This window comes from Mastigoproctus giganteus, chromosome 13 (assembly GCF_048544385.1).
Source record: "Mastigoproctus giganteus isolate SK-2022 chromosome 13, ASM4854438v1, whole genome shotgun sequence".
Taxonomy (NCBI): Eukaryota; Metazoa; Arthropoda; class Arachnida; order Uropygi; family Thelyphonidae; genus Mastigoproctus; species Mastigoproctus giganteus.
The window spans coordinates 40,442,597-40,466,736 of NC_143587.1; the positions used below are offsets into that span (position 1 = coordinate 40,442,597).

Consider the following 24,140-nt stretch of genomic DNA (forward strand, 5'->3'; position numbering starts at 1 on the left):
GCTTTCGTAAAGGCGACTACGATGGACTGAGACAGTATTTAAATTCTATACAGTGGGACCAACTGACGATGTTACCAACAGTAAATGCAAAATGGGAAGCATTCAAAGAACTTATCTTGGAAGCTACTAGACTTTACATACCAACTAAGAAATATTGTTCAAGGTTTAGGCCTAAATGGATGTCAGATGAACTGATGAGGCATATGGCAGAGAAGAAACATGCATGGGATACATACAAATTAACACATGACACAGAAGCCTATGATAGATACAAGTTGATCTGTAACCAAGTTACAAAGGAGGTTAGGCAGGCGAAGGCAGATTACGAGAAATCTTTGGCAAGGGATGCAAAGAAAAACAGCAAAGAGTTCTTTACTTATGTAAACTCTAGAAGGAAGGGGATGAATCAGATTGGTCCACTTGATATCGATGGGTCAACTGTTGATGATCCTGCTCAGGTAGCTAACAAACTAAATGAATATTTTGCATCGACATTCACACATGAGGAGTTATTTAGCGAGAGGGAAGCCAGAGGTGTATTCAACTCTAGCAGTAAGCTAGAGAATCTTGTAATAACTGAGAGTAAAGTCGAGGAGAAATTGTTGAAGATAAACACAAGAAAGGCACCCGGGGTGGATGGGATCTATCCAGTTATATTAAAGGAGGCAGCAGAGGAAGTAAGCAAACCCTTAGCCATAATTATAAGAGCTTCCTTGGACTCAGGTGAGGTACCCACAGACTGGAAATGTGCAAATGTGACCCCAATTCACAAAGGAGGATCAAAGGCTGACACAAGCAATTATAGACCTGTGAGTTTAACTTCTGTTCCAGGAAAATTAATGGAGGCACTAGTTAAAGAAGCACTGCAAGATCATTTAGACAAGATTTCAGTTATAGCTCAGACACAGCATGGTTTTGTTAAGGGGAAGTCTTGCCTGACCAATTTGGTTGGATACTATGATGCAGTCACAAAGGAACTGGATGCAGGGAATAACTTTGATATTATATACTTGGATCTTAGAAAGGCTTTTGATACTGTTGCACATGGAAGACTGGTGCACAAATTGGAGCAGTGTGACATTGGAGGCAAATTGCTGCTGTGGATAAAGGGGTGGCTGAGGGGGAGAAGACAGAGAGTGGTAATCAATGGAAACTGCTCGTCGTGAACTAATGTTATTAGTGGAGTCCCTCAGGGCTCAGTGTTGGGTCCATTATTGTTTTCTGTATTCATAAATGATATTGATGATGGTATATCAAGCTTAATGTCGAAGTTTGCAGACGATACAAAGGTAGGCAGGGTTGTCAAGGACACTACTGACACTATGCTGCTGCAACAGGAACTGGAAAGGTTGAGCAGATGGGCTGAGAGGTGGCAAATGAAGTTTAACATTGACAAATGTAAAGTACTACACATGGGAAACAGCAACCCCAGAGCAACATATCAACTCTGTGGTACTACACTGACAGTGGTAGAGAATGAAAGGGACCTGGGGGTGGTTGTGCAGGCAGATATGAAGTTCTCCGAGCAGTGCAGACGGGCTGCAAGAGTAGCTCATGGTGTATTGTCGATGATATATAGGAAATTTTTCTAGCAGTGATAAGGAGATGATTATTCCCTTGTATAAGGCAATGGTCAGACCACACCTAGAGTACTGTATACAGGTCTGGAGTCCTCATTTCAAGAAGGATGTAGAGCTGCTGGAACGAGTACAGAGAAGGGCAACAAGATTAGTGAATGGAACAAATTGGTGCTCTTACGAAGAAAGGCTTAAGTTTTGCAAATTACAGTGTCCGGAGACTAGGCACCAGCGACGTGATCTGATAGAGGTGTATAAAGCATTGAATGGTTTGAGCATGCTCAATGGTGATGGGATTCTTCCTCTCGCTCAGAATAATCACCTGAGAGGGCATAAATTCAAATTGAGGAAAGACAGATGTAGGATAGACGTGCGGAAATTTGCCTTTAGCCAGTTAGTGGTTGGTTGGTGGAACAGACTTCCATCCCTTGTTGTGGAAGTTGATAGCCTAAATAAGTTTAAGGCTCAGCTGGACAGGTATTTTGAACGAACAGAGGGGTGAAGTGGAAGTGGTTTTGTGGGTTTTTTTTTTTTTTTTTTTGGCTGATGCTGCATAAGCTTGCTTTCTTGCATCAAATGCCTCTACTAATGCTAATGCTAATCAAGTGGACCAATCTGATTCATCCCCTTCCTTCTAGAGTTTATATAAGTAAAGAAGTCCTAACTTACATCTGCCATAGGCTTCTGTGTCGCCTGATAATTTATATGCATCACATGCATTTTTCTTCTCTGCTGCGAATCTCATTAGTTCATGTGACCTCCATTTATCTCTAACACTTGAACAGTATTTATTAATTGGTATGAAAAGCCTAGTAGCTTCCACAATTATTTCCTTGCATGCTTCCTATTTAGAATTTGCTGCTTGTAATATCATCGGTTGGTCCCACATCAGTACACTGTGATCACTGCAACCTAGTGGTTCCTTTATCTGCAAATTCTTAATGCGTGAACCGTTTCTGGTTGAATCTTGAACATGCTGCAGCGGAAAACAATCATACAATAAATCCACAATAGTCTTACTAGTGTGCAAGTGACCAACCCACAAATTCCAGTCAATAGCTGGGAAGTTAAAAGGAGAAGGGGTCCTCTTACCAAGAAAGGATTAAGTTCTGCAAATTGCAGTGTTTGGAGACTAGGCACCTGCGAGGTGATCTGACTAAGGTGTAAGGCCATGAACAGGTTTAGCAAGCTGAATACTGATGGGAGTCTTCCACTTGCTTAGATTATGAACCTGAGGGGGCATAAATTGAAATTGAGGAAAGACAATTGTAGAATAGATGTGCGGAAATTTGCCTTTAGCCAGCCAGCAGATGGTTAATTGCTGGAACAAACTTCCATCTGACGTGGAAGTTGATGGCTTAAATAAATTCAAGGAGGAACTGAACAAACGTATAGAGGGAAGGTATGTGTGAAATTGTTTTTTTTTTTTTTTTTTTGGCTGATGCTATTTAAGCACTTATGCTTGCTTTTTTTGCATCACATGCCTCCATTACTATTACTAAATCCAATTTTTTGGAAGACTATAAACATTAAAGTTATCTTATCTTATCTTATCTTCCTTCATGGATTAGGCGATTCACCTGTTCTGATCTCGAAGAGGTCTGCCCATCTTTCCTTTGGTCTTCTGTCTCTTTATCCTTTTGCTCTATATGTATAAGCTAATTTAGGGAATCTATTATCTTCCATTCTTTCTACACGTACATTAAAGTTATATGGTGTCAAATCTTATGCAGAAAGGTTGTGTCACTTTTAGTATACCTTTTTGGAGCAAGGCCTGAATTGGGTTGGAAATGTGTGGACATGCACACATATCACAAAGCAGGATAATAACCCCAGGGGCTCAAATCTGGTGAGTATGGGCTTGGCACACCCAGGGTCCTGAGCTGGATATCATTATTCTTCTCTTTCTTGGTGATTCCCTTCTACTTCTAACTCTCTCTCTCTCTGTCTCTCTCTCTCAGGGTAACTCAAATTTTTTTTGGCTGGTGCAGCATAAGCCTCAGGTATCATTACACCATATGGCTAATAATAAAATTCCAGCTATCTCATTGGCTTGTGCTTATTGCTGATTTCAAAGTTTCAGTTTATTATTCTGATTTAACGATGGCATTAGATTCTTTAAAGTCTAACATTAAAAGATCACAGTGATTGACTACAGCAGACAATTCTACATCAGTGTGTTTGAGTAAAAATTATCATCATATACATTCTGTTATGAATTTCTCATGGTTCTTTTCCATCAAGCAGTTAAAAATTCAACCACTGCATGCAGATCCATCTTGAACTCACTGTCAGTTTGATATACCATATGAAAAAATTATACACAACTATAACATAAAACAAATGAAATGCAACTTCTTACTACGAACCAAAATGTCAATATGTTGGCTTAAATGTATGACCACATTTTCCTACCATGAAATGAATGTATTTTAAGTGACCAGCCCCTGCATTATTATTTTATGTAGGGAAACATCTAATTTACATTTCGGTAATGAGAGAAGTACAAAGGAGTATAAAAATAAGGTACTTAATAGGAATAAAATTTAAAAATCTAAAAAAATACAATAATAAAAAAAAACTTACAATTTTTAGTTTGCTTGTATTCATGAACAATCAAAATATCACTTGCTTTATTCAATCCCCTAATCAAGTAAGTGACGTTTCCATGACCAAATTTATTCATCCTGATTATGGCATTATTTTGGAAAGTGGTAATGTACAGGAAGTCCTCAAACACATCAATTTTAAATGGTTTTTCTTCTGTAAAAACAGATTACATAATTGTTTAGTAATTATTTTCATGTTATATAAAACACAATTACTTAAATGATTACTCATGATAAATTATACATTTAGAATGGTAGTTCATCCTCTTTAGAATTTACAATTCTAAAGAGGATGAACCAGACTGTTACATAAATTAATGAAGGGTAATCATGAGACAAACACAATTTTTTTTTCATGTAAGCCTTTTCATTTTTTATATGCAGTATTTTCTAGCACAAAACTACAGAATGTTATTTTACCGAACTGGTATGGTATGAGATCAAATTTCCACACATCTATTCTACAACTGTCTTTCCTCAGTTTGAATCTATGCTCCCCCTCAGGTTCTTAACCTGAGTAAGAGGAGGAATCCCACCAGCATCGAGCGTGCTCAACCCATTCATGGCCTTATACCACCTCAATCAGGTCACCTTGCATGTGGTAACAGGCAAGGTGATCTGACTAATCTGATCTAACCTAGTCTCCAGGCACTGCAATTTGCAGAACTTAAGCCTATCTTGGTAAGAGCACCCCTTTGTTCCCCTTCACCAATCTTGTTGTACTACTTTGTACTCATTCTAACAACTCTACATCCTTCCTAAAATGAGGCCTCCAGACCTGTACACAGCATTCAAGTTGTGGCCTGATCACGGCCTTGTACAATGGGATAATCAACTCCTTGTCCATGCTGGCAAAATTCCTATATATCATTGACAAGTTGTTGTTGCTATTGCATTTAATGACACAAATGCTGCTGTTGCCAAATTGTGTCTATTCACAGTTTATGTAGAGGCAACATATTGTTATAGATGCTAAATTATATCCTCCTGTACAGGCCAATGCATTTTAAATATGTCAAAATTTCATTTACATTTGCTTAATTTCCTATAAAATGAGACAGATCATATGAGATATTCAATGTGGAAAGTGACTGAAAGATGGCTGATCGCACGGTTGAATTTAAGGGACAATCAACCAGAAAATAACGAACCGGAAGTTGTCTTTGACAATATGAACACTGCAGTGGCTTTTCTCCCAATAATACGAAGAGATGAATAAAAAAAGCTGTGAATTAGGGTTGAATTTGAAAGTGTCTGCAATTCTGCCCAGACACGACAGGAGGGAGTGAGGGAGTATATGATGAAAGCCTTGTCGATCAATTCTGCCCTGGAAAGATTGTGCAAAGGCTCAAGGGGTAGAATGTTTTTCAGCCTGGTCTGTACTTTTTAACAGGAGAGACTGCTTCTACAGGGATGGGATACACTTAAATAGAAAGGGTGCAAGAATATTTGCTGATGCTATCGAGCCAGTGTTAGGTGGGTCAGAAAACTGCAAGCTTGGGGGGGATACAAGGACTAATAGATTAAAGTAGCCACGGAAGAGGTGAAAATGATACTTGCACTGCTTCTATTGGAATGAGCAGCAGCCTGGAAAACAAGATTCAGGGTATTTCAGAGACTGCTGGGAGTCATTGCGGTACAAGTAAACACATGGGTTGTGTTATGGTAGCTAAGAATAGGAACAGGTGCATGTATACTTGCGTATACACCAATGCTAGGAATTTGGTAAATACATTTGATGAATTTGAGGTATTGCACAAAACATCAAAGGCAGATATTGTTGGGATATAAGAGACGTGGTATCACACAGATATAAGGAATGCACAACTGGAATTTGGAAATTACAACGTGTACAGGAAGGATAGACAGGATAGGAAGGAAGGAGGGTTTATGCTATTAGTTAAGAAACACATAAATTCCAAGGAAGAGAAGCCAGTCAACATCGACGGACAGTGCAGTGTCGAGTCAGTTTGTGTGACATAAGCATTGGGAGATCAAAATTGAGAATAGGAATGTGTTATAGGCCTAATGACTCTGATGAGTATAATAACAAACTGTACAGGGAAATAGAGTGGGCCAGTAAATCAAAGAGTCTTATAATGGGGATTTTGATTTTCCAGATATTGACTGGAATTTCTGGGTTGGTCACTCACACACTAGCAAGCTTTTGTGGATTTATTGGACGATTGTTTTCTACATCAGCATGTTCAGGAGGCAACTAGAGGGAGTAATACTCTTGATCTGATTATCGGTAGTGATTCTTCATGCATTAAGAATCTGCAGATAAAGGAACCACTAGGTGGCAGTGATCACAGTGTGCTGAAGTGGAATTTACTCAAAGAGGTAACTACCATCAGGGGCAAAGGGAAGGGTTTTTGCTTTTGTAAAGGCGACTACAGTGGTCTGAGACTATTTAAATTCTATACGGTGGGACCAACTGATGATGTTACCAAAAGCAAATTCAAAATGGGAAGCATTCAAAGAATTTATCTTGGAATCTACTAGGCTTTATGTACCAACTAAGAAATATTGTTCAAGGTTTAGGCCAAAATGTATGTCAGATGAACTAATGAGACATATGGCAAAGAAGAAAAATGCATTCGATACATATAAATTAATGGGTGACACGGAAGCCTATGATAGATATAAGCTGGTCTGTAACCAAGTCACAAAGGAGATTAGGCAGGCAAAGGCAGATTATGAGAAATCTTTGGCAAAGAATGCAAAAAAAAAAAAAAAAAAAACGAACAAAGAGTTCTTTACCTATGTAAACTCTAGAAGGAAAGGAATGAATCAGATTGGTCCACTGGATATTGATGGTTCAACTGTTGATGATCCTGCTCAGATGGCTAACAAACTAAATGAGAATTTTGCATCTACATTCACTCATGAGGAGTTATTCAGGGAGAGGAATGCCAGAGGTGAATTAAACTCTGGCAGTGATCTAGATGATTTTGTATTAAATGAGAGGAAAGTGGAGGAGAAATTGTTGAATATAAACACAAAAAAGGCACCAGGGGTAGATGGGATTCTATCCAGTTATATTAAAGGAGGCAGCAAAGGAAATAAGCAAACCCTTAGCCATAATTATGAGAGCCTCTTTGGACTCAGCGGAGGTACCCATGGACTGGAGATGTGCAAATGTGACCCCAATTCACAAAGGAGGATCAAAGGGCAACACAAGTTATTATAGACCTATTAGTTTTTCTGTTCCAGGAAAATTAATGGAGGTACTGGTTAAAGAAGCACTGCAGGATCAAGTAAACAATATTTCAGTTATAGCTCGGACACAGCATGGTTTTGTTAAGGGAACGTCTTGCCTGACCAATTTGATTGGATACTATGATGTCGGCAAAAAGTAACTGGAGGTAGGGAATAACTTTGATATCATATATTTGGATCTTAGAAAGGCTTCTGATACTGTTGCAAATGGAAGACTGCTGAACAAATTGGAGCAGTGTGGCATTGGAGGCAAATTGCTGCTATGGATAAAGGGATGATTGAGTGGGAGAAGACAGAGATTGGTAATCAATGGACACTGCTCATCATGGACTAATGTTATTAGTGGAGTCCCTCAGGGTTAAATGTTGGGTCCATTGTTGTTTTCTGTATTTATAAATGATATTGATAAAGGTATATCAAGCTTAATGTCCAAGTTTGCAGACGATATGAAGGTTGGCAGGGTTGTTAAGGACACTAATGACGGTCTGCTGCTGCTGCAACAGGATCTAGAAAAGTGAGCAGATGGGCTGAGAGGTGGCAAATGAAGTTTAACATTGACAAATGTAAAGTACTACATATGGGAAGCAGTAACCTCAGAGTGACATATCAACTCTGAGGTACTACATTGACAGTGGTAGAGAACGAAAAGGACCTGGGGGTAATTGTGCAGCCAAATATGAAGTTTTCTGAGCAGTGCAGATGGTCTGCAAGAGTAGCTCATAGTGTCTTGTCAATGATATACAGGAATTTTTCTAGCAGGGATAAGGCAATGGTCAGGCCACACTTGAGTACTGTATACAGGTCTGGAGGCCTCATTTTAAGAAGGATGTAGAGCTGTTGGAATGAGTACAGAGAAGGGCAACAAGATTAGTGAATGGAACAAAGGGTTGCTCTTACAAAGAAAGGCTTAAGTTTTGCAAATTACAGTGTTTGAAGACTAGGTACCTGCGAGGTGATCTGATTGAGGTGTATAAAGCCTTGAATGGTTTTAGCATGCTCAATGCTGATGGGATTCTTCCTCTTGCTCAGAATAATCACCTGAGAGGGCATAACCCTGAGGAAATTTCTAAATTGAAATTGAGGAAAGACAGTTGTAGAACAGACGTGTGGAAGTTTGCCTTTAGACAGCGGTTAGTTGGTTTGTGGAACAGATTTCTATCCTTTGTCGTGAAAATTGATAGCCTAAATAAATTTAAGGCTGAGCTGGACAGGTATTTGGAACGAACGGGGTGGTGAAATGGGAGCATATTTTTTTTTTTTTTGGCTGATGCTGCAGAAGCTTGCTTTCTTGCATCATACCTCTACTAATGCTAATGACCAGATGTTGTTTTCCGACAAAGGCATTACAGATATGAGATTCGGCCTTGATGAGCAAGTCTAGGGTTGATCTGTTTTTCCAAAAGCCATACTGATAATCTGGCAGGAGAATCTGTGACTCTAGGATCCAAGTGAGCCTTGAATGTACCATCCTTTCGAAAGTTTTCCCCGAGCAGCTTGTGAGAGATATGGTTCTATAATTTTTAAACAGGGAAGGATCTTTTCTTGGTTTTGGTATGGCAACAATGAAAGAATGGAGTCAGGAAGAAGGATAGGCATTTTCTTAGATCTGATTGTAAAATATCAGCAAGTTACACAAATCCTTTTCAAGTAAATGCTTCATCACAATGTAATGAGTACCATTTGGGCCTGCGGCACTGTTGGATGATCTATTTAATGATTCTTTGAGTTCTGTTAATGTAAAAGGTTTGTTGTATGGGAATGAGCGGTGCATGGAGAAGTTGATTTTATATCGTTCTGCATCTGCTTTGATGGTCTTGAAGGAGGATGCATAAGAAGCAGAGGAAGAAATTGTGGAAAACGATTCTGCTAGCGCATTAGCAACTTCCTCAGGAGCAGACACGTCTTTCCAATGAAGTATCGGAGAGGACAGCCTTACAAATTTTTGCCATTTAGGGCCTGTATTCTTCGCCAGGTGATATGTGTGTCTGTGTCTTTTGTGATGGTTGAGGAAAAAGCAATCCACGAATTACGTTTTGCTTTCCATATAATTTGTCTCTCTTTAGCTTTAAGTCTTTTATAAGTAATTAAGTTACTGGTGGTAGGATACTTGCGAAAATTATTCCAAGCAAGGTTTATTTCCTTTTTGGCATGAAAGCAATCCGTATTCCACCAGTGATTTCGGTGAATGCGATATGGTTTGGATTTTGGAATAGAATGCATGAGCTGCAGTTAGAATCTGATTGGTGATGTAAGTGGCTACATCATCAATCGGCTGTTTTTCAACATAAAGCCTGTCTAGAAATATTTGGGTGGAATAGCCATCCCAATTAGCCTTTTTAAACTTTCAAGTGGATCGTTGATCAGGATTTGGAGTTGCACCTGTTTGTAATGCGCAAGTAATAGGAAAATGATCGCTATTAAAGGGATCAGTTAACAGTGACCATGTCATGAATGGAAAGATGAATGGTGAAAAGATTGATAAGTTAATTTCAGAAGTACAGGGTGTTCAGAAAGTCGCTGTGCACTTTTTTAATCATTTGTTTATATTTCAGATTTTGATCCCATATTAAAGGAATGTTTTGGAGACTGCATTATTTCGACAGACGTTTGGGCCCCCATGCTCACTCATCTAAATCCACCAGACTTTTATCTATGGGGAGCAGCAAAATCTGCAGTGTATCGATCTTGTCTGTGCATGCTTGATGATGTGAAAGCAGCGATAACAGCATTCATTCAGTCTATTTCAAGCGAGCAACTGATAGCGGTGTTTAGAAACAAAATAAGAAGGATCCAAGCCTGTATTGATGCTAAGGGGGGGGGTCACTTTCAACATTGTTTATAATTGTCATTCATATTTACCTCCTGTATTCTATATTGAAACACGTCTGTTAATAAATATATATGTGCACAGTGACTTTTCGAACATCCTGTAGATCCTGTAGGTAACTAGATATAAGTGGGAGAACCAGAGTTTAGTAAATTAAGATCATTATTGTTCAAAAATTCTTCAATCAATTTGACTCTTGTGTCCATTGTAGTGGATCCCACAATGGATGGTGGCCATTAAAATCACCTAAAAGACAAATTGGCAGTGGGAGTTGTGTAAAGAGGCCGTCCAGTTCTGAATGGGGAAATGGAATTGATGGTGGAATATAAATGGAAACAAGAGCAACTGAAGCACCAACTGCAATACAAACTGCCACAGCTTCTAGAGTGGTTTGTAATTGGATGTGCTTGAATTAATAAGAATGGCTACTCCTCCATGGGCAGGAGACTCTGAGATCCTATCTTGTCTATAGATGATATAATTTGAAAGTTATGGTGAAACATGCAGTGACAAGAGAGTTTCCTGTACACATACACCTATGGGGGTTGAACAGAGCAAGTAAATCCTTTAAATCATCAGAATAACTGACTAGTCCTCTGCAATTTCATTGTATGATGTTGTGTCTCATTTTGGTTTAACTGAGGATATTTCTTTTGACTGTTTTTGTATGAGGATCATTTTTTTCGTCTTTTTTTGAGAAGGTGGGACATCCAGTATCCATAGTGTCATTTGCATGAAGTTCTAGTAAGGGTTCCTCATAATCTGAGGGTACATCTACTTCTGTACTGTTTGTGGTTTTCTTGCTGTCTTTAGGTTTCAGTTTTTCAATATCATGCGAGACTGTTGTAGTACCAGCTGAAATGCTAATTGGAGTGTTGGTCATTCACTGGTTTTAGTTTCGAGGTGTGTCCTTTCCAGAGTTTGATAGTGTTGTTTTAACTCAGTTAGCTAGAGATGTGCTAGGAGGTATTGATACATCTGTTTGAGCTGCTCAGTTTTTGAACTAATTCCTCTTCAGATACTGTAAGTAGGTCCCATTCAGTTATGACACCTTTTGAGGAATTTAAGGCATCGTGCAGAGCAGCCCATCGAATTTCGTTGTTTTGAGCAGCCACTCAGAATGTTTGGAATTGGCTGTTTCAATAAGGAGGTCTCTGGATTGCAATCGTTTAACAGTTTTTAATTTTTTTGGTGTTCCAGTAATGGATTCCAAATATCTCTGGATTTCAAATGGTGATAATTTGTCCATAGGCTGGGTGGAGTGTATTAAGAGAAAATTTGGCATGTCATTACATCACATTTCCCTTTGAAGCCTTTTCGGTTGATTACAGTCATTATCAGTGGATGTGTCTTGTTTTGTCTGGAATTTGAGTCATTGACAAGACTCCATGACCTGCTCAGGCAGCTGTCTGCACTATTCAGCAAACTTCATATTTGACTGCACAATTACCTACCAGGTCTTTTTCACTCTCCACTCCCCTGAGTGCAGTACCACACAGCTGGTATGTTTCTCTTGGGTTACTGCTATCAATATGCAGTACTTTGCATTTGTCAATGTTGCATGTGAATCCATAAGGATTTCAATTATTTGATTGGCAGAGGCAACATTTTAGATATTTTAGAGAAAAATCAGGAACTGTTCAATGGGATATTTTCCATTTAGCATCCTGATGTTTTACCTAATGATCACTTATCCGTGGCTCATGTAATTGAGGATGAAAAGGTAATCCAAGTTAAGCAGCATCAGCCAAAAAAAAAAAAAAAAAAAAAAGCTCCCATTTCACCCCTCCATTCGTTAAAAATGCCTGTCCAGCTCAGCCTTAAATTTATTTAGGATATTAGCTTCCACCACAAATCAACTACCTGCTGGCTAAAGGCAAATTTCCGCACATCTATTCTACAACTACAACTATCTTTCTTCATTTTGAAACTGTGCCCACTCAGGTTTTTAGTCTGAGCAAGAGGAAGAATCTCATCAGTATTCAGCTTGCTCAACCAATTCAAGGCCTTATACACCTCAACCAGATCACCTCGCAGGTGTCTACTCTCCAGGCACTGCAATTTGCAGAATTTAAAACTTTCTTGGTAAGAGCACCCCTGTCCAGCTCAGCCTTAAATTTATTTAGGATATTAGCTTCCACAACAAAAGATGGAAGCCTGTCAATCAACTACCCGCTGGCTAAAGGCAAATTTCTGCACATCTATTCTACAATTATCTTTCCTCGATTTGAAACTGCCAATTTAGGTTCTTAGTCTGAGCTAGAGGAAGAATCTCATCAGCATTCAGCTTGCTCAACCCATTCAAGGTGCCTACTCTCCAGGCACTGCAATTTGCAGAATTTAAAACTTTCTTGGTAAGAGCAATCCCTTTGTTCCCCTCACCAATCTCGTTGCCCTTCTTTGTACTCATTCTAGCAACTCTACATCCTACCTAAAATGAGGTCTCCAGACCTGTACAGACTACTCTAGTTGTGGCCTGACCATTGCCTTGTATAACGGGATAATCACCTCTATGTCTCCGCTAGCAAAATTCCTATATATCATTGACAAGACTCTGTGACCTGCCCTGGTAGCTCGTCCGCACTGCTCAGCAAACTTCATATTTGACTGCACAATTACCCCCAGGAACTTTGACAAATGCAGTACTTTGCATTTATCAATGTTAAACTTCAGTTGCCACTTCTCAGCCCATTTTCCCAACTTCTCTAGATCCAGTTGGAGTAGCATACTGTCTTTACTGTCGTTAACAACCCTGCCAACTTTGTATAATCTGCAAACTTGGACATTAAACCTGATATACTTTCATCAATATCACTGATAAATATTTAAAACAACAATGGGCCCAACATTGTTGGGCCCATCACACCGAACCTTGGGGAACTCCACTAACAACATTTGTCCACGAAGAGCAGTGTCCATTGATTACCACTCTCTGTCATCTCCCACTCAACCATCCCTTTATCCATTGTAGCAACTTACCCTTAATGCCATACCTCTCCAATTTGTACAGCAGTCCTCCATGTGCAACAGTATCAAAAGCTTTCCTGAAATCCAAGTATATGATATCAAAATTATTTTTTGCATTCAGTTCCTTTGTGACCACATCATAGTATCCAATCAAATTGGTCAGACAAGACCTCCCTTTAACAAACCCATGCTGTGTCTTAACTATTACTGCAGTCTTGTCTAGATGATTCTGCAATGCTTCTTTAACCAGTGATTCCATTATTTTCCCAAGTTAAACTAACAGGTCTGTAGTTACATGTGTCACCTTTTGAACTGTCTTTGTGAATTGGTAATACTTTTGCACACCTCCAGTCCAAGGAAGCTCTCATAATTATGGGTAAGGGTTTGCTTACTTCCGTTGCTGACTCCTTTAATAGAACTGGATAGATCCCGTCCACACCAGGTGCCTTCCTTATGTTTAACTTCAACAATTTTTCCTCCACTTTGCTCTCAGTTATTACAAAATCACTTAACTCCCTGTTAGCATTTGATAAACTTCTGGCACTCCCCTCATTAAATGATTCCTCATGTGTGAATGTAGATGCAAAATACTAATTCAGTTTATCAGCTACCTGAGCATGATCATCAATAGTCAATCCATGTATGTGAAGTGGTCCAATCTGATTCATCCCTTTCCTTCTAGAGTTTACATAAGTAAAGAACTCTTTGCTGTTTTTCTTTGCATCCTTTGCCAAAGATTTCTTGTAATCTGCCTTCGCCTGCCTAACCTCCTTTGTGACTTGATTACAGACTAGTTTATACCTGCAATAGGCTCCTGTGTCACCTGATACTTTATATACATTCCATACATTCTTCTTCTCTGCCACGTGCCTCATTAATTCATCTGACATCCATTTATTCCTAAACCTTTAACAGTATTTCTTAGTCGGAATGAAAAGCCTAGTAGCCTCCCAGATTAAGTCCCATTTAGAATTCAACTTTAGTAGCATCATCAGTTGATCCCACTGTAGAGAATTTAAAAACTGTCTGAGGCCACTGTAGTCACCTTTACGAAAGCAAAAGTCCTTCCCTTTAGCCTTGATGGTAGTTACATCTTTAAGTAATACCCACATCAGTACATTGTGATCACTATCACCCAGTGGTTCCTTTATCTGCAAATTCTTAATGCATGAATAATCACTGCTGATAATCTGATCAAGAGTATTGCTCCCTCTGGTTGCCTCTCGGACATGTTGCTGTAGAAAACAGTCATCCAATAAATCCACAAAAGTCTTGCTAGTGTGTAAGTGACCAACCCACAAGTTCCAGTCAATATCTGGAAAGTTAAAATCTCTCATTATAAGACATTCTGTTTTACTGGCCCACTCTATTTCTCTGCACAATTGCTCATAATATTCATCAGGTTCATTAGGCCTATATAACACAGGCTATTCTCATTTTTCCTTTGCCAGTGTTTATTTCACACCAAACAGACTCAACACTGCACTGTCCACCAATGTCAATTGGATGCACTTCCTTAGATTTTTATGTTTCTTAACTAACAGCATAACCCCTCCTCCCTTCCTGTCCGGTCTATCTTTCCTGTACACATTATACTTCCCAAATTCCATTTCTGCACTGCTTATATCTGTGTGACACCACATCTTTGATATTCCAACAAAATCTGCCTTTGATGTCTTGACTAGCACTTCAAGCTCATCAAATTTATTAACTATACTCCTAGTATTGGTGTACATGCAAGTATACATGCACCTGTCCCTACTCTTAGTTACCCTAACACAGCCCATGTATTTATTTGTTCCACTATGACTCCCAGCAGTCCTGGAAATCTCCTTTACCTTGCTTTCCAGGCTGCTGCTCATTCTAATAGAAGCAGTGCAAGAATCGCTTTTGCCTCTACCTGCATCCACTGTTAATCTTTTAGTCTGTGTATTCCCCGAAGCTAGCAGTTTTCCGACCCACCTAACACTGCCTCGATAGCATTAGCAAATATTCTTGCACCCTTTCTATTTAAGTGTACCCCATCCCTGTAGATGCAGTCTCTCCTGTCAACAAGCACAGACTAGACTGAAAAAAATTCTACCCCTTGAGCCTTGCACAATCTCTCAGGGCCGAATTGATTGAAAAGGCTCTCATCATATACTCCCTTCTATCGTGTCTGGGCAGAATTGCAGACACTTTCACATTCAACTCTAACTCAAGACTTTTTTTTCAACATTGACCTGTACTTGTTGATTAAATCTGCAGGTCCCTTACTCTTAATGTCGTTGGTTCTGTGTACAACAACATCACCTTTTGTGCCCTTAAAAGATGATATTTGCTCTACAACGTCATCAACTTTTGCCTCTTGCAGACATACCCTGGTCTGTTCCATCTATCAATCTTGCATAATATATTCCCTGTCTCCCTGACAATAAAGTCACCGACAATAAGTAGCTCCTGTGGGACCAGGTGCTTTCGGCCTTGGAGATTGCCACTGTGTTTCCTGATGTACAGGAGTGAGCTCTGATGTTGAGCTGGGCAGCTGAGAGCATGATGGGCCCCTCATATTAATTTCTTCGAGGGCATTTACCCTATACCTCAAGCTCTCATAGATCTCCATCAAACGCTGAGTTGGCACCTAATTTCTTGACACTCTAGGCACCTAGCACACACACACACAAAGGCATCCTCCTTGGCTAGATCATGTCCTGTTTTAGAAAGGTCGGCAAACATTTCACACATTTTTTGAGACTGTGATGCGTTGGAGAACTGCCCCCTTCGTTTCTCTCCCGAGTCACAGCACTCTCGCTGCTCTGTGATCTTTGCTTCGCAGCTCTAATCTGGGTCATGATTTCCATTTAAATAGAATTTGATTAACAATGAATTTTAATAAAATTAATATTATTTTTGATTAATTGATAATACCATAATAAACTAACAGATTCCTAATACAGTGCTTCATATTATGCTATCTAGTTTTACTTTATACCTTACTCTATCAGTTTGAGATATATATATATATATATATAGTAGATATGGCAAATAGTTAACAGTTGAAAGGTAAAATATTCAATTGTGAAGGTGATGCAAACAGTGGAAACTATAGCAAAAACCAAAAAATCAAAGACCTAATAAAGGTGAGAAGTGCTGATTAATGCCATCAATGTCTAGATAAAACATTACATCAGTCTTAATAACTATGAACCTAGTATGAACGAGTAGGTGGTAACTAAGGGATGTGATATCAATCCTAGCTGACTTTGGTCCATGGTATAACCTAGTAGGGAAACATATAATTGTTATAGGCAAAATAAAACAAATAAATAAGGATAATTACTATATTCCCATGTCAAGCCAATTGCAGTATAGATTGGTGGATACACATTACAAAGGACTTTATCGAGGGCTAACCCTTGCAATGTGTTTACCTACAATTAGCGAGCTATCAGTTTCTGTTGTCCTCTGCTTGTTATACCTGATGAATCATAAGGTATCATAAGGATATATAATTCGTTAAGATATACTAGATTATAGTATGAGATATTTAGATAAGGTGGGGGGGGAAAACAATTTTAAGGTGGTTAACAAGCTAGATGACTTTAGCCCGACCGATAGCCCAGACCATGAAAACAATGTAAAAACCAAATAATGGTGATAGTAGAGAACCAATAATGCTTTATAAACTTGTTATTTGATGATAAAAGATAGTCAGCTATGCTAAAGAAAGGAGAACGGAAACAAGGTTATAGGAAGGTGATAGTACCTCAATCCCCCTCGAATTGCTCTAATAGTTCTTGAGGTATGAAATGTAGAAAAAGATAGTGTATAGTTAAAGTGAAGGAAGAGTGGTAAAGCAATTACTTCGGAAAATACCGGGAGCGTAACTTCCCGTCTCTTGTAGTAAGAGAACCTGGTATTGCAGTAGGGTTGTATAGCCAAAATTTGGAAAGCATAAAATAATATAAAATAAAATAAAATCAAATAAAATAACATAATAATATAAATTATTGAATGAAGAAAAGAATGGCTAGTTCCTGATTACTTACAGCAATGTGTAACTAGTAAAGCAGACTTACCACAAAGCTACGACGCGGGAAAAAAAACCACGTTGTGGCATGCGTGTTAAAATATATAGGTATTGTATATGATGCCAGCGCCCTCTTACTGGCAAGTAGTTGGATGCGAAAATAATTTATAGCTTAAACCAGGATGGCCTGCGAGCCAACGGTAAGCTAGGCAGGTGGTAGATGGTTCTCCTGAAAAATGAAGGAAGAGTAAGGCAAGAAAGAAGCTAAGAATTGATTACTGCCTTAGAAGCAAATACAGGTACAACTTTTTCAATGAGTGTAAGCTGTATTAAATATGCTCCTAAGGCAGTGCCTAGTTATATACATATTTACAGGCTCTGTAAAACCGTCAAGATAATATAATCCAGTGGTGGAAGATTTACTTCCTCAAAACAGCAGTTATAATATGATCGTGGTCGGTGTTATTATGGTATTTTTTTAAGGCTATTTGCATGGCCGTATGTAGGTTTATATTTGTGAAGCGTATTGGGAATCCATTCTCAGATAACTTATGCTTAAAGACTGTAAGAGCTCTAATTATGTTGTCTGCGTTGTTGCATATTTTAACTAATCTAATACTCTGGGATAATATTAAATTTTTTTGGATTCTTATGGAGATGTTTGAGTGCCAGTTAGTAAGGCTGATGGTGTTAAAGCCAAACGTATTTCGTTTGTCATATACGGAGGTATTTAACTGATTATTATTGTGCAACTGTATGCTGATATCCAAGTAATTGGCTTTTTTAGTGCTATCTATGTTGGTGGCCACTATTTCTAAATCAGATGGGTAGACATGGCCGGCATCAGTGAGGAAATTAGGATGATTAAAGACGATAACATCGTCGATATATCTGTAAAAGGTTATATCTTTGTTGATATTAACTTCAAAGTGATGTAGGTACAGATTTGCTACCAGACTAGAACTGCAGGCACCCATGGCGATCCCAGTTTTTTGTTTATATATACTGGTGCCATTGTAGATGTAGCTTTTGAATATGCATATATTTGTCAGGTCATTCCAATGGAAGATTGCATGGTAACAGGTTATTATGTTCTTGGTAATAGTGGTCGAGTACATGTTTTAGGCTATCGTGCGGAATACTGGTAAAGAGATTTTTAAAGTCATAGGTGCTGATATGTTCAGTGGTATGTTTATTGTGCTTTAGAAAATCCAGAATAGGGTTGTTATTGCGGATAGCTCTAGTGTTATCAATGCTGTTGAAAATGATGTTTAGTAGATAGGCCAGTTTTTTATGTGGCTTTTTAGCATAACTATTCCTACAAGATGTAATAAATCTGAAGCTGATAGGTGTTTTGTGGAATTTTGGTATACAGTAGACAAATGGAAAATTAGTGTTTGGGTTGTTAAATTTTAATTTTTTATGCATAGCTAATAGTTTTTTCCTGATGGTGGTATTATTTGTGGTCTCAAGTATGTAGGTAGAACTGTGGTTCAGTTCGTTTAGCACTGTGGTAGTATAGAATTTTTTGCATATAAAACTGTAATTGTTAGCAGCTTTGTCTATGGTGGTGATGATAAATAAAGCCTGTAACTTTTTTAGATGTTGCTTAGCTTTTCCCAGATCGAAGGTCTTGGCAGGCAGTGATTTTCTGTGTACGAATGCAAGCTGTTTGTGAACCTCTTGATAAGTGAGGGATATCCATTTTTGGAAAGCTTCTAGCGGTATATTATATTTATAAGATAACTTTAGACAAAAGTGCAAGAAGTCCTGGTATATAAGTTTATACATCTTTTTGGTGATGCTTGTGGTGTTGGGCCTAAATTTAAAACCATAGGAAAGTAAGTTACGTAAATCTGGATCAGTAATGATGTTAAGGTCACCAGTAATAATGTGTTTGTGATCTTTGTCTACATATTTAAGATATTGTGGCAAATGGCAGAAACATTCGGCCTCGGCATCACTTTTGTCTAAGTTGCATACTACCTGTTTATAATTACATACAATAAGACCTATAGGTTTGTTATAACTGAATCTAGTATTTATGGTCAAATTATTGATTGGCAGGTCTTGTTTATACATGTTCATGAGATGGTTAAGGTTTATGTGGTCTAGCAAGATGTGACTAAACTTAATGTTAATATATTCAGTGGTGGCTTTGTGGTACTTACTGAGTCTGTATTTGAAGATATCTTTCAGTAGGTGGTTCAAATGTATGTTGATGTGGTTATAGGTAGCATTGGCTTTAGCTAAGGCTCTGAGTTTACTCAGTTTCAGGCTAAAGGTAGTGTCGTGTATAAGCTTGACGGGTATGATAGGTACATCCCAAGAGCTTAATACATCTTCAAATCTGCCCAGGGTATTGTTAGTGTGCGCTGCTATTTTGGTAATAGAAGAGGATTTGTTATCTGTAGCTTTTTTATATTTGAAGGAGGGTCTTTTGACAATGTGGAATAGGTTGTAGATACAGTTGTCAGTAGGTTTATTGGTGTAGCAATGCCCATTAAATAGGCTATTTAAACCATAAGGATAAAGGGTTTTGTATTTCAGTATGTTGTAGTTTTCTAGTTCAAGCCTAGTTCTATGTTTATGTTCTATATCTAAGATGGTGATGGTGATGTCATTAAAGTTATGCTGCTGGAAATGTTGTATTTCAGTGTCTTTTTGGTTAACATTATTTTTGATGTGGGATCTGTGCGTATTAATCCTGATGTGTAATTCTCCCCCAGTTTGTCCTATGTATTTAGCCAAGCAAGTGTTACATGTGATAAGGTAGATTATGTCTCTAGCATGGCAGAAGGTAGGGTCCTCAGCACAGTTAGTGACGTGTTTGTTATTCATCAAAGGGCAAGTTTGACATCGAGTGTTCCTGCAAGTATTGAACTTTAAGAGATTAAAGTTATCTACCGGAAGTTTGTGGTTGGCCAGTGTGGTATCTAGATGTGAACCGTGGTGATTAACAAGGTCTGGTGTATTATTAGTCATAGTATAATCAGATCCCCCTGCATTAAATTCCTGGCGGTTCTCCAGTGGGCCTAAAGCATTAGATGCTGTGTGGCTAGTATTGGGACTTATCGGACTACCCAGAGCCCCAGTGGTATCCGCGGTACAGATTATTCTACGCGACCGACGTAGCATTTTCATATTAATTGTGGTGTAAAAACTCATGGTAAATAAATTCAACCATAGCGCAATGCCCTCTCCAGATTAAACTAAATGGACCAAGAGGCTACTAAGATATGTAAGTTAAGGTAAAGGTTATATTTAATACGAATGTAAGTTATGGTAAGGGTTACAATTACGTATGCATAGTGGATATACTAAGGCGGTATCCTGGTAGACAAGTCAAAACGCAGGCAGACCCCTTTATATAGTAGATATGGCAAATAGTTAACAGTTGAAAGGTAAAATATTCAATTGTGAAGGTGATGCAAACAGTGGAAACTATAGCAAAAACCAAAAAATCAAAGACCTAATAAAGGTGAGAAGTGCTGATTAATGCCATCAATGTCTAGATAAAACATTACATCAGTCTTAATAACTATGAACCTAGTATGAACGAGTAGGTGGTAACTAAGGGATGTGATATCAATCCTAGCTGACTTTGGTCCATGGTATAACCTAGTAGGGAAACATATAATTGTTATAGGCAAATATTTGTTTGTTTATTTTTTATTTTATTATTTTATGTTTCGTTTCGCTCTGCATTATTGCCGTACTACTGGCTGATGTTTTTATTATTTTTTAAATATCATATTTATTTTAATTATCAGATATCATTAGGCATCATATGGAGGATGTGCATTTGCTGCCTCTAATGATAGCTACATAGCCATATTTATTTATTTTTATCACTTTTGCCTAACTTTTATCTCACATAATATATATATATATATATATATATATATATATATATATATGTTAAGCTATTTCTTATTGACTACAATATGGCAGCTAGTTCAACAATATTGGCACCAACACCGGGAGTAGTAACTTCCAAAAATCGCTGGTTAAATTCAAAATAAGAAGCTAACGAACGCTACTAGATCTATTTTATATCTGTGTTAAACACAATGTACTATGTTGATTAACGAAGAATATGGTAAAAATTTAAAAATACTTATCCCTTTACAGAAGCCAAAAATCCACTGACTTTTCTCTTCCACGAAGTTTTGAAAGTTATTCCAAGTGTGATACGATCTTGTTTTTAGTTTTTGACAAACTATGCTCTGGGATCCCCATAAACTATAATGCTTCCAGGTCTTGCAAGAATTGGGGATTAAGATTTCAGCTACTTTCAAAATCCAACTATCTACATAAGCCACAGCTTCATAAACTGGGAGGAAGTGAATCATGTGTTTGTCTAAATTCAATCTGTTTGGGCACCTCTGTAGCCAGGAGCAGCAGTGCATAGCACACGCTTCTTGATTAGACCAGAGTTCGAGCCCGTAACCACCAAATATGGAGGATGTGGAAAGGTCATGGAATGACCACCGCATATCCCGGGAGCAATATGGCCTTAGTTGCTAATGCTCCTAAAAACCAAATAACAACAACAATCTGTCTGTCTAAGCAGTTTGAGTGAATCAATAAACTTTTCAGAAGTTCCAAAATATTATTATCTGCTGAATTTGGAAATGAACATAGATAAATCAATAACTGGAGTAACACTTGTTGCCATATTTATTAGGTATATAATCCAGTGTTTAAAATTTTTAGTTGCTGGTTAACTAGGTGAGATTTTATCAAAGTGTATCTACTATCTATGTGGGCAGCTCCTCACAATGATTGATATGCAATCATGTCACCCATAAACTAAAGTGATCAGACTTTAAAAACCTCAATGCTGGGAGGAAAAAAAAAATAAAAAATTAAATCAAATAATTGATAATAATAAAAATAAATACTGGACTGCCTAGCCTTATGCTGTATGTAGAGTCACTTTAGTATATATTGGAGGAGTAAGTTAAGAGACCATTACCATTAGTAGATGCATATGATGCAAGAAAGCAAGCTTATACAGCATCAGCCAAATAAATAAATAAAAAAAAAAAAAACCTTCCCATTTCACCCATCCATTTGCTGCAAAAGCTTGTCTAGTTCACTCTTGATTTACTTAAGCTTTTGGAGTGAATAGATGGGTGAAACGGGAAGGATTTTTTTTTTTTTTTTTTTTTGGCTGATGCTGTATAAGCTTGCATCAATATGCATCTACTAATGGTAATGGTCTCTTAACTTACTCCTCCAATATATAGTAAAGTGACTCTACATACAGCATAAGGGCTAGGCAGTCCAGTATTTATTATTATTATTTATTTCATTTAATTACTTTAATTATTTTTTAATTAATTTTTTTTTTTTGCCACACATGATCATTAAGTTTATGATGAAAGTGCCTGGAAGCAGGAGAGATAGATGCCAAGATTATAGCTTTAAAAAAATTAATTTTAATGCAACCATTTCAAAACTAGTTAGTAAAGAAATTTTTCAGATGGCAAATCCAAACAGAGTAATATTGCTGCAACATTCCCTTTTGATTCAAGAAAAATAAAAAAAAAAGTGAGATTCCATTTCTATAATTCCAATATGCAGCATATTTTGGAGTTTGAAATGTGTTTGAGATGTTCTATATGTTTTTTTTTTGAAAAAAATAATTAAATTTTGAATATATTTTGCTTATATTTCTCTAACTTAACTTAAACCACAATTCCAATGAATGCACTGCATTATTTGGTCTCTGTGCCATGAGATGGGATTGTCCTGACTATTGTATTGCAATGGATCCCTTGGGTTTGTTATCTTGATTATTTTTTTGGAAAACAGAATGAATAATGTTCATTACAATGTAATTTCAGTTTATTCTCTTCCTATTCTGCAGTTTAATCACTAGTTCAATGTTTCCAATAAGACAGTATAGGTTTATCTTTTTACAGACTTCTTCAGATGTTTTTTTGCGATGGTTTATGTGGAGGAGATTATTGGAACGTGACCAAATAAACTTTTGCACTTTTGGCTGAAATAAATGTTTTTGCCTGTTGTTCAGTAGATATGTTAAAGGAATAGTTATTTCTGTCTGCAATAACACAGAATGAAACTTCCTTACTATTGAGGTATAGGGGTATGGTGGCTACTATTTTTATGGACCTCTATATATGCTACCAGGTTTCTACTTTTGTATTTCTGAATTTTGTCCTCTGCTTTCAACATTTTACAATTTTTTTTGAGTAAGTGAGTTGTTTTTCTTTGCAGTTTTGGCAGCAAATGTAGTTTTCTTGGACATGTTCCTTTGAGCTACACTGCAGACAGGTAGAACACCTTTAACCATCATCTGTTGGTATTTGTCAAAAATTTTAGCGATATTTTAATTCTTGGTTGTTTTTTATATCTTCGGAGGTTGGGGAGTTATAAACAACTCATTATTTTGTGGTTGCATTATATCCCTTAATGAAATATAATGGAAAAAGATAACTGAAGACAACTGAAGTTTGTAAGCATACTTTTTAAAAATAGGAATAACAAGTAATACAAAAAAAAAAAATTTAAAGTCAATTCCTACTTAGGTCAACAAAGAAAAATTTTATTTTAGTTACTTTTTATTAAATAATTACAATTAATATAAATATGTATATACATATGACAGAATCACAATATTAAGTGGCAAAATAGAAAGCGAATTTCCTTGCAATTTTCCATTTTCCTTTCTATATATGGTGTTGGACTATTATTTTTATTCACATGTTTCCTTTTCCATTTTGTTCCCTCCTTGACTCAGAATGAAAAAAGAATCTGAAAAAGAAATTTTTTTCCAGCGATCTACACGCTTCGCCACTGACGGTATTTATTCCTAAATTTATATCCTGCTAAATATCTTATACAAGAGAAATTTTTTTCTCCCATATAAAACTAAAATTAATTAATTAAATTTAATT

General features: G+C 37.4%; 1 protein-coding gene across 1 annotated transcript in view; it reads right to left on the reverse strand.

Moving 5' to 3' along the window:
* The window catches only part of LOC150075985 (prolow-density lipoprotein receptor-related protein 1-like), a 1,358,636-nt gene that overhangs the window by 209,134 nt on the left and 1,125,362 nt on the right, over positions 1-24,140 (reverse strand). Inside the window, 1 exon segment of the mRNA XM_090387555.1 lies at positions 4,164-4,340. Coding sequence (XP_090243681.1) covers positions 4,164-4,340 — 177 coding nt within the window.